This window comes from Molothrus aeneus, chromosome 1 (genome assembly GCF_037042795.1).
Source record: "Molothrus aeneus isolate 106 chromosome 1, BPBGC_Maene_1.0, whole genome shotgun sequence".
Classification (NCBI taxonomy): Eukaryota; Metazoa; Chordata; class Aves; order Passeriformes; family Icteridae; genus Molothrus; species Molothrus aeneus.
In genome coordinates, this window is record NC_089646.1 from 134,481,177 (window position 1) to 134,493,286 (window position 12,110).

At 40.6% G+C, this 12,110-nt stretch overlaps 1 protein-coding gene across 1 annotated transcript in view; it reads left to right on the forward strand.

Annotated features, from left to right (window-relative positions):
• The first annotated feature begins 7,199 nt into the window (after positions 1-7,199).
• Positions 7,200-12,110, forward strand: part of MMP16 (matrix metallopeptidase 16) — a 164,945-nt gene continuing 160,034 nt past the window's right edge. The window contains exon 1 of the mRNA XM_066565591.1: positions 7,200-7,592. Within this exon, the coding sequence (XP_066421688.1) occupies positions 7,461-7,592 (132 nt within the window). The 5' untranslated portion in view covers positions 7,200-7,460. The remainder of the gene's footprint in view (positions 7,593-12,110) is intronic.

The following is a 12,110-nucleotide window of genomic DNA, read 5'->3' on the forward strand; positions in this document are numbered from 1 at the left end:
TATCCTTTTCTTCTTAACAATCTACACCAGCACCTTCATCCTTTCCCACATATTTTATGCTAACTATTTAAATTTTTGTTGCTACGGTCCTGATTGCCACTGGAATAGACAGGAACAGCCAAGGTGGCCATGAAGTTTGACTGATGAAAAAAGTTAACAAGGTAAAATTTGGTTTCAGCTTAATTATGTTAAAATAATTTCCTCTCCTCTCCTTCTAGAATATAAATGAAAAACTACCTGTAAGAGGAAGAAGAGAATGTTCACGGTGCTCTAATTAAGAAGTACACTGTGTTAAAAACAGAGGAACTGAACATTCTTTAGTCAGAGGAGCCAGGGAACAGGAAAACTGAGTCAGGTCCAAATTTACATTCCCCAAAGATATGTAAAATCATCTACACAGTGCAACGAGATTCTGTGAGTGTGCAATGCATTTTCAGACAGCAACATCCTGGTAAATATTTTGCCCTACTATTCTGAAGAATTAATTTTCTGAATCTTTTCTTTACTTCATTTTCCCAAATTTTTCACCTTGGGATTATTCTGACTATAAATATTCACCCACCTTTTAACATTCTTGCACTTAAAAGCTGCATTTCTGAATTTAACATTTCTTACTAGGCCACTAGCATTCAAGATAAAAAGCTGAAATTGCAAATGGAACCTTTATGCTAGTCTTATGAGACTGTGCATTATTTTATAGTCCTCTATGACCGTACAATTACTTCCCAAATGACAAACAGTTAGTCAATTATAGCAAAAACATGCTAAGATAATCCTAACATGGAAGGTTGTCAATAAAAGTGGAAAACAGATTGTAGTTGGAGGAATAGAGATAACTGAACTCTCTGTGTGTGATTTTTCCTCTTTCACTTGAATAACCGTTTCTATCGGATATGAATCTGTCACTTTGGGTGTATCTGTATTGCAGAGTTAAGTAAAAATAACTGCAGTCTCGTCCCGCAGCCACTGGAGCTGACGGGTGCTGGCTAGACGCTCCCAGAGTGACCGGTGGAGACCAGGAATCCCGCCAGTCCCAGGTCCTCTGCGAGAACCCCTGAGTAGTGGCTCTGTCTGCAGCGTGGTGACGCAGGCGAGAGCAGGACTGCAAAGCACTGAGGCGAAGGAAGGGAGGAGTGGACACGCGTATGGATGCCAAGGTGCTTCAGTGACCCAGGCAGGGCCAGTAACGGTGTCAGGGAAAACCCGTTGGGGAGGCACTGATAAAGGGGAAGGTTGTGACATGAGGAGCCATGAGGGACCAATGAACAAAGCCCAGGGGAGGAGCGAGGGACACAACTGAGCCAATAGGAATGGCCCAGGGGAGGGAAAAGGCTCAGGGGACAAATCATATGTTAGGTAAGGGAAAATTGACATAGAAAGTTCTTGAAATGAAAGGGGGTTGGTTACAATGATAGACAGGTAACTGGCGGGAGGGACAAACCATTATGAGGGAGAACATGGGGGGAACTGAGGGTCAAACCAAATCTTAACTTATAAAAAATAACCAACTTTACAATAAAACCCATATAAACGACACAATGCTACAAATAACCTTAACCTTAAGAAACCTCCTCTTTCTTGATGGCTGGCCTCTCCAGATGTATTTTCAAGTATGTCCTTTTAGAACACATTTGCTTTTGTTAGCACTACTTTCCCTTCACAAGAAATATGTAGGTTTTTTAAAGCTCTCTTCTCAACTCTTCTTAAACAAAAGTTCATATGTACATGGTATAAAGTAAAATGATCTTAAGAAGTCATATGTGTCTGATGGTTTTGACGGAAGTTCCTCCAGTTCTTGGGCTACTAAAGCTGTAGAACTGCTTTTTAGAACCTAAACTATAATTCATGCAGAAGTAAGTAATTAAAGAAATTATGCTGTCACAGTAAAGATATTCCTGAATGTGTATGTCAAGCATAATAATTATTTTCTTTCCCAAGACTGAAGAAAAATAGCTTTAAGAGGTACAGTGATTTCATTAGTGACACTGGTTATTAACTCTGAAACACTCACCAGAACTCCAACACTCACCAACAATATTTAAATATTAACATTTCCATCTATTTTACTGATACTCTTTTGCCAGATACATCCCATCCATCTGTGAAATTCCAGTCTTAGGTTTACTTCTGCCAAACACAATGCTATTTCTCTCAAAATTCCAATTGCCAAGACTTATCTTTCCCCACATAACACTTCCAACATTCATTTGTGCTGTAAGCATACGGGAAAATATGTATTAAGTATGTTGAAAGCTGAAAAGAAAAAATATATAAAATTCATTTTTATGGACAATGAAACAAATGACACAGGTTCTAAGTATAGTTGACATGAGGATGTTAATTAATGGAGTAATTTAAAAATTGCCTATTTTAAGCCATCTTGCTGTGGAATTTCCAGTTGGGTTTGAGCAACACAAGACCTGGAATATTTATCTTCCATTTAAAATTCAAACTGATATCCAGCTATGGAGGCCTTTGTATTTACATTGTAGCAGCCATCTAGACCAACTAGACCTTTAAACACCTCTGAAATATAATATTTATGACAGACACTTGTTTGTGTCTTTCTTGACCAAACCCTTCAATATCTCTCGGAGGACCTGGTTAGTTTTCAAGCCATTTAGCTATGCTTGTGTATTCTCTCAGAATCCCTCACGTCTTCCTCCTCAAATCTGCCAGACTCACCTGACACTGCTCTGTGTCATTTTTTCTGTCATGTGCTGTGCTCTTCTCTCACCTAATACCAATATCAATCTTAAACACAGGAAACCTTGTAAAAATCAATGAGATTGTTAAAATTGTTGAATCTTACAACAATCACTGGACTGCCATTCAGACCCTACTGTATAATCAGTGAATAATCACCAGCACAGTCAAAAAGAAAGATGGACTGCTTGTAAGCTTTTGGCTGTAAACATTTTGGGTAGTATTTGATAGACTTGATGCTTGAATAGACCTTTCTTGCTCTGCAAGAAAGCAAAATATTAGAAAGCATGGAGACAAGGCATCAAGAGTGGGAGAGAAAAAAGAAGCATGAAAACTGTCATAAAGCAAAGAAAATAAAGTTTCATATGAACAGTTTCACAGAGTAAACAAGGAAGGACTTGACTTCTTGTTGTGGTTTGAGAGGAAGTGAGTTTTTTTGGGATGCTGTGATCAAACCAATAAGTGCTCAGATTTGAATATTGGCACCTAGTGTGGCCACTGAGGACATGGATACACCTCTGAGAACACAGGGGGAGGTTGTGAGGTTTTACACTGTCATTTGTTGTTACCTTTACTTAGGTTCTTTATAAAGCCATTGATGGAGCTGCAAGAAAACATAGTAAAGTGCACTGACAGTGTAAGTCAGTTCTACTTCCTGACAGGATAACCTTATGCCTACAGTGAACCTTGGGTAAACGGATACCTGAACACAGGCAATATGAAAGTGATCCTGACAGGAATATACATTCAATGTAATAATCCCTCCTATGCTGTTAAATTTGCTCATTGCCTTCACATCTTGTAGGACCTTTCAAACAGCCAAACAGAATTCATATGGACACATCTATGAAATTCTCATTCCATGAATAAAAGGCAAGGTGTTTAAAAAATCTTTTGCAAGCCACAACTAAATATAACAGTCTAAAATATGTGATATCTACCTTCACTCTTTGCAGTTTGTTACATCTTGTAACAAAGCTCTCTGTTTTAAAAGTTCCAGCTGGTACTATCTGCAGCTAAGCAACACAAACCACAGAAAGGACAACATGCAGTATTTTCTTTTTTTATTATTATTTATTATATGAATTTCTATTCATAATTGGTAAACAGAACAAGGAAAAATTTTTGCCTTGTGTTCGAAGCTGGACATAAGAATATATCATGTCTATGTCAGATTCTGGTATTTATCCATTGCAAACCTGTGACTACAGTCATCCATAAAAGATACATTATAGAGTCTAAAAAACTCTTATGGTATATGAGCTGATTGGTAACACAGTAGAGAGACAGATCTCTTCCTGCCTTTATAAAAGGCTAAAAGTTTTAGAACTAAAACTTTCCCTTTTTAAATTTTGCTTCCCTACAAACTAGTTTACTGCTTATTAATTACTGCTGGTCACTGCCATAGGCAAGAATATAAAAATCATAAGGGTATTTGATAAAGATCTGTAAGATGCTTATAAACTACATGACTTGAATCACACAAGCACTTCAACAAACACTTCTCATTTCTTTCCTGTTTCATTATTCTGCTTTCTTCCTTCTTTACTTGTTTACTTGCCCTTTCATCTTTGTTGCTTTTTTTGTCTTTTCTTTAATCTCAATCATAATCCCATACACACATAAGTACAAACAGTGCTCTGTATGAAGATTTAAATTCTTTTCTATTTTCTTTCTCCTTTTTAGATGTCTCATGAGGCTCTGACCGTTCTCTTGTATGTTTCTGCCCGCAGCTTACTCATAAATATTCAAAGCCTTTTCCCACCATTGCTGGCATTTCTTCACTCAAACAAGCACTCCTGAATGACATCTTTCACTTCAAATATCTTCTCTGTCCTTCATATGCCTTGTCTCTCCCTTGGTGCTCCTATTCATACATTGCTACTCTCTTTCCTTACCAATCTCTCTCTACCTGTGTGATCTTTCCCTCTCTTCCTCAAACATGCTTAAGAAATATTAATGTGCCTTTGTTGTCCACCACTCTCTTCATATCATTGCTTTTCTTCTTCTTTCTTCCAGTGGATACAGTGTAAAGGAAAGAGATAGCTGTATTTATGGCCCTGAACCTTTCAAAATAAATTGCCACAGCAGTCCTGGCTGGGATGACAAATGAAATTCCCATTACAGTAACTTACCTATTTTCACTTCTCTTTCCATTTCTGGACATTGCACTAATGGCAAACTGTACAAAATAGACCAGCAAACGTAGAGCTAGTGTTTGCTGAGGGCACACACACACAGCCCCTTTGGGAAAGAGGAAAAACAATAGGGACAGTATAAACTTAGTGTTTCCTTCATGCAGTTACAGTGATGAATTCACAGTAATAAAAGGAAAGAAATTACTGAATTACTTTTGCTAGAAGTGAAAAAGTTTACTAGATTTCATAATACAATCCACTTCCCTAACATTAGAGAGGTTAACTAGAATAATCTTGCCTATCAAACCTACATATGGAAGAGATTCCACACTTTCACTAGGTAGGTATCTTGTTCCAAATGCTAAATTTGGGACATTATTGTTCGAGTCTATATAAAAACATATATATTTCAGTACATAAACCATAACATTTTAGAAAGTTTTGTCCAACATTGAATCTGAACTTTATGAATAATTTAGATGATTGGGGTTTTTTTTCCCCAGAAAGAATGAAATATTTTTGTCCTTTTCACAGCGACACTTACCACATAAAGAGATCATTTACTTCTATCTTCTTAAACAAGTGTTCTTCCAACTTCTATACCCATCTGTACTTTCTACATGTCCTACTATTTGGTAATTTTCCTCAGGACTGTCTTCAGTTTGAGACCAAACATAGTTGGCTTCATCAACCCCTTGCAGAAAGTTAATTTGTCCTGTCAGATGTACTGCACACCTATTAATACACTCCACAGTGACGCTGTCTTTTTTCTTTAATGGTAACACATTGCTGACTCATATTTACATTACAGCCCCCAGATTATTTTCTGAAGTGCTGTTATTTTACCAGTATCCTTTTGATTTTACTTTTTAATTTTTCTTCCCAAATATAATTTGCATGCGTCAGTATCACGTTTTCTCCTGCTTCTTCCAAGACATTTCTTCAACTTGTGCTTAATTATTCATTTCTTTAATTTGACTTCCCATATTTGTCACCAAAGTGCCAACAGGTCCATTTAGCTTGCTGACAGCTCTGTATTTCATAATTTCATCATTGAGATCACTAAGGATCAGAAGAACAGAAAACGCCTTAATATGAAAAAAGTGTATCACATAAGGAATTCTGCTTAAACAGGATTACTTTGATTAGGTAGACCATGACTTCTTCACATAACTGCCTTACTCTTAATATACGGAATGGTGGACAACCTAATACAGTCCTACATTCTGCTACCAGGTGCAGTCAAAATTGTGTACATGTAGTCTGCATGTGTTTTAATTTCAGCCATTGGGCTCAACTATCAGATTATGGAAATTTCACATCGGGTACGTCTTCTTCTTCCTGTTTGTCCGATATAATGACCAAGATCTTTGCATATTTTTTGATAACCAAACAGAAAAAATAAGATTCCAATTTTAATTTTTTTTTTCTTGTCAGTAAACTTGGGAATTTTGGAGGGTTTTTTCCCCTCCCCTTTTTCCCCCCCAAAATGCATTATTGCAATATCATGTCCACTGCTTATGAATCATCTCACTTTCCTTATACTGGATGACATATCAAAGGGCCGCATAAAAAATTCCCGTTTACTATTAAATCACTGCACGAGTAGTTCATCTGCCGTAATCGTAAGGCATTTTGGATATGATAATATCCAGCATGAAGTTAAGTCTGCGCTATAGTATTTCACACGCTGATTTCCCTTAAGTGTAAGGCCGTGCTTTCGGTCGCATTAAGCAGAATTTCGTCACCCAAGCAGCACCGCGGGGAGGGGAGCGCAGCGTTCCCGGGCACGGGCACCGCGGGTGGCTCGGGGCGCTCGCTCCGCGCCAGGCGCCTCCCGTGAAGAGGGCGGGGAGGCTTCGGCACTCGTTCGGCTCCTGGGGACGGGACCGAGGGGAAAGGCCGCGGGTTGCTCCCGGGCCGCCGGTCCCCAGCAGCCGCCCACCGAGGCTCCGGGCCGCGGCCCGCCGAGCGCGGCCGGGCGGCGCTGGCGCGCCGGGGCCGCCTGGTGGGGCCGTCGCCTCTAGGCCGCCTACGGGGCGGGGCCATGAAGGTTTCGGCTGAACATTCTGGAGTGGAGGGGAGCGGCGGGGGGCGAGGCGAGCCAGGGCAGGGCAGGGCAGCGAGCCGAGCCGAGCCGGGCCGGGCCGGGCCACGCCGGGCCACGGCACAGAGCCGAGCCGAGCCGAGCCGAGCCGAGCCGAGCAGGCCCGCCTTCCCCGGGAGGAGGCGGAGGCTGAAGGGGAGGAGGCAGGAGAGAAGGAGGAGAGGTGGAGGAGGCGGAGGAGGCGGGAGCGGAGGGAGGACACGGGGAGGCGGCTGCTGCTGCTGGGCAGAGAGAGGAGTCGTGCAGGAGCAGCGACTGTACTCGGACGCCACATTCCCTCTGTACGGGGCTGGTGGTGAGGATGAGCGAGAGCTGACCCTGCCGCGCCGCCGCCTGTGCTGTGAAGTGTCTGCTCCTCCTCCTCCTTCTCTTCCTCCTCCTCCCCGGCTGTGGGTGAACCTGCGCTACGGGCTCTTCACCGACACGGGGGAGGCTGGTTTGTTTTGTGCATTTGTTTAAGGCAAAGAGAGAGAAAGAGAGGTCTTCCACCCGCTGAAGCACATTTCACTATGATCGTACTCGCATCCAGCACTGGAAGCCGGGTGGATTTCGTTTCTCAATCCAGGGTGTTTTTCTTGCAAACCTTCATTTGGATTTTATGTGCTACAGTGTGCAAAGCGGAGCAGTATTTCAATGTGGAGGTAAGATCAGCCGGATGCGTGTGCAAGCGTGTGTGCTTCCCCCGCTCCCTTTCCTCCTTTCCCTTTTTTTTATGTCCCTCAAATCAAATCAAATCAAATCAAATCAAATAGCCAGCCAGCCATGTCTTCCAGCAGCCAGGGCATACGTCTGTGCAGGCTTTCCTTCCAGCAGCCGGTAGCTAGCTCCCCTCCCCGCGCTGCCCCGCCTGATGGATGCGTTTCAGCCGGAGATCCCGTTATCCCGGCAGCGCGATGCCGGGCGCTGGAGCGCAGCCCGCGGGAGACGGGAAACCCTCGCCCGGGCACGGAAGAAACCTGGGGCGCAGAATGTAAATGCAGCTCAGGAAAGGTTCGCTGAATGTCTTGGACTTAATATACCACCGTATTGCTGAGTTTTCTCTGCCTTTTTTGGTTTGGTTTGGGTTGGGTTTTTTTCGAAGAAGAATGAATGAAAGAGCGTTATGGGGACAGGAGGAAGGAAACTTGAGATTTTTGGCACGTTTGTGGTAGAGTATCTGAAAAAAATAAGAGCTTTTTCCCATGCAGACATGAGAAAAATAGTTGCCACTAGAAATAGTGAAACAAATGGCATAAAGGTGCAACTACAGCTCGGAAGTTAGGGGCTGTGGAGGACAAGGAAACAGCATTTTTTTCTGAGAGAAAATGAAGATTAAAATGTGGGTATACCAAGACGGGGGAACCCCTAAGAGTTTACACTTACAGTGACCACCCATTTCCAGTCACCTTTGTCTACACACCCAGTTTTCCCATTAGGAGTTTTTACATAGTGCTTTCACTTAACTAGAGTTTCTTTACTGACTTTTATCATCTTTGCATATGTTCTTTCCTCCTTTTTCTCTATCCTGTCACTCCATTTGTTCTGCTATGATCCCTTACTCTACTGCAATGTGATATGTCTATTTCCTTCTTTTCCTTGTCAATTCAACTTATTGATTTTTCTTGCTATGTCTCTGTAATTTATATGTGTTCTTTCAGATTCTTATACGTAATTCTGGTATTCTGTTAGGTCACTCTGTACCTGCACTTTCTTCTGTCCTGCCAACCCCACTCAAAACTTTCTGCTGTGCCCAGACCAGCCTTTTTTGTTTTATAGTCTCTTTAGTCTCCTGGGTTCCCATGATTCTTCCTCCCAGAAAAATGAAGTCTGCGTCCCTGTCTCACACATATGCACACTTGCTTATTTTATATCAGCTCTTGTTCTCACTCAGTGACACACATTCTTGCTCCTTTCTCTGACAAGATTGCTCATGCAGATCCTCCTCTGTTACTAGACTGTTTATCTAAAGTTCTTACCTGTATATCTTCTCCCTCTGTTTCATGCAAGATCACATCAAGTGTATAAAGAATCCACATTTTCTTTCTCTAAGTCTGTTTTCATCCTACCCTTTCTTTCTCTACAGGCAGTTGCCTGTGCAATTGTCTCAGCTTAACTGCACTCATCCTTTGATTCTTTCTTTGACTTCCATCTCTCCAGAAAGTATTGTCTTTTTACTCAATCATTAAAATCTCTCCTGATTATAAAGCCGAGTCTTTTTTCTCTGTCTCTGTGCTCTAGTCACTCATTTGATCCTTATGACAAATGTGCATCTCTGCTTCTGTTGGATTGTAAGGTCTTTGGAGCAGGACTCATGTCTTCTCACATGTTTATCTGGTGTGTACCATGCTCGAGTCTGGAGTACAACTGTGAGACTTCTGCTATATGAATATTAAAACTGCATATTTAAGAGCACACATTGGTGTTTTATCCTTCTGCTCATGTCCTCAGCTGCCTTCTTTACTGATGAGCAGGGGAAGGAGCGTGGAAGAGAGGAAGTTGCTCTCTGTATCCTCCCTATGCTTCACAGGCTGGCCCCCTGCAGAGTATAGGGATGAAATTCCAGCGACAGAACTTTCTCCTCCCACAGCAGTCTGCTTTGCTGGCATCTGGCTCTCCTGGAGAGACGGGCGGCAGATGGAGCTAGTGTGGGAAGAGAAAAAGATTGGTTTAGTCAAGTGGAATATGAACAGGAGGCCAGCTCCAGTCAGGAGGAGGTTTTCTGAGGAAAGAAGGGAAGCACTTTCATTTTTGCCACCTCTTCCATGTGGAAAACAGCAAATTTTGAGGGTAAAGGCAATATCAGGAGCAAGAAACAGTGTTGGATAGAATGAAGTGGCATGTACGTGTGATGAGGGCACATATTTCTCCTTTTTGAAGTATCTTCTGCTCTTCTTTCCAGCCCTGCTGAAAACAAAAGAGTGTTATCATATACCAGTGCTTCCAGTCTTTTCACATTTCAGTCTGAGCCACACATTGCTGGGAGCCAGAAGAGTGTTCCAGGGGATTGCTGTATTATTTGAGAGTTGTCCTAATATGGGGCTTTTTCCTAGGTCACTGCCTTTGACCACTGCTAGTGACATGGTCCTGGCCTAAATGAACTTCACATTTGCCCCAGAACAGCCATTGCTGTGTTCACATTGTTTGGATAGTGCTGAAAATTCAATTTTCTTTTTGCTGGGAACAGCAAAGGCTAAAAGCATGGGAAATTTGAGGCAAAGGACTTGGCAACAGCAAGTATGTATTGTGCTGTAAAACTCTGCGTGTCAGCACAAGTGCATACAGCAGTTGTACTTCAGAGTGAATTGTGAAAATGCAACAAAGATTTTGTATGACAATAAGAATAAATATGCAAAGTAGGCTTCAGGAAAGAAGTAGTGTACATACAGTTGAATGAATTGTCACTGGAAAAAATTGCTTAGGATGGTTCGAAAACAGATTTACTTTTCATTCTTTCTTCTCTTTAAATAAAATACAGATAATACCCATTGAACATTATAAAATATGGAGACTATTCATTTCCTCTTGTTCTGTCTTGTTTAATCCACTTTCCTGATTGATAAGTAAAATCTGTTCAGTCTTGTTGAATTTTTTGGTTTGTTTGTTTCAGTGATGTGAGCCAGGTCAGTTCTTAAGAGATACTACTGTAGCTCAAAGACATTAAATAATAATGTTTCCTTTTAAAAGTAAAACACAATGCCAAAATTTACAAGTTTGTATGAACATTTCTGTTCCTTGTAATTTGGTTGTCTCTCCGTAAAATTTCTTTTAGCTAAAGAACTGAATGGAGGAATTCCTCAAGCTTCCAATGATAGCTGAATTCAGCTGTCTATCCTGAAATGTATTCATGTATACAGTATTTCATGTAATAGCCACAGCAGAATAGGTTACAGATCATGGAGTAGGGTACATGAGAGAGGCACGCTTGCACTTTGTATTGATGAGACTTTTATGCTAAAGCTCCATGAGAAATGTTTATAACTCATAGATTAAGAAATCATGATGAAATTTAGGAATCACTTACTCAAATATAAAAGAAGATCTTAACATTAATTTTCAAAGTTCATTGATTATCAGTAGCATTTTTGTGAGACTTTGTTTCTGACAAAAACTAAGGACTACACTCTTAGCTCCCTCTTTTAGAGCTGAACTATGGGTACAAAACAGTAACTTCATCAAGTATATTAATGAAAGACTATGTCATCAATGTTGAGTTTTGCTGCTATTTTCAACTATTTCTGTACACTAGTAGGGGAAGATGTCCATCAATGAATGGAATTGAATGGAATAGCAGTTACAAAAAGAGCATTCCAAATATATGACTGAATCAAACACATAGAGGCTAATTGTTACTAAAAAGTGATAGAGCAACAAACTACCTTCTTCCTCCTACTAGGCTCCTCACTATAGTAATAAAATTTTGTGTGGCTCAAATATAGCTCCTTTGTGTGTTACTGGGAGTGACTATAGATGGTCTTTCACAAGTGTCTATATATGCATCTAGTGTGTATACATATATATATTTGCTTTCCTAAACCAAACAATATTGCACCGTTTGAGCTGTATTGTTCTGCAAATTTATCTCCTAATGTCATCCATTAGCTTTTGTATGTACTTGAATAATAAGTATGTTTATATTTAGTTAACTATTAAATATCTAGTATAAAAAATGAAAACAAATGTTACCTTTTTGGTTTGGGAAAAATGGTTATTGACACAAAAATATCTTGATCAGAAGACAGATCAGCATGCATCTAGAATAGGATTGATCTCTGGAACATAAAGCTGCTTACTCTTACTTAGATGAGTATCTGCCTAAGCCCTGTCGAGGAAAGTGTTTTCAGAATTACACCTAGTTTCATTGACTGTATCTGTAATGTGGGAAACACTACAGAGAAAGCATGCCTCATCATCTCTCTCCTCAAGCTGGCAGTTATGCTGTTTTTCTCCTTCAATTGCTAAATGTATAGACTTGAATCCCTAGGGGAGGTCTTAAAATTACTCTTATTTTAGTGTGAGCAGATCTTTAAAACAATACAGTCATTTCCCATTTTTAAAAGTGGAGTAGTTAAATTGCATGTTGTGGAACAAAACACAGTGGAATCCAAGCTTCAGAAAAATAACATCAGTTTCCTCCATGGTAATAAGTTTCTGAGAACCCCATTGTTTTCATTGTTAATAAA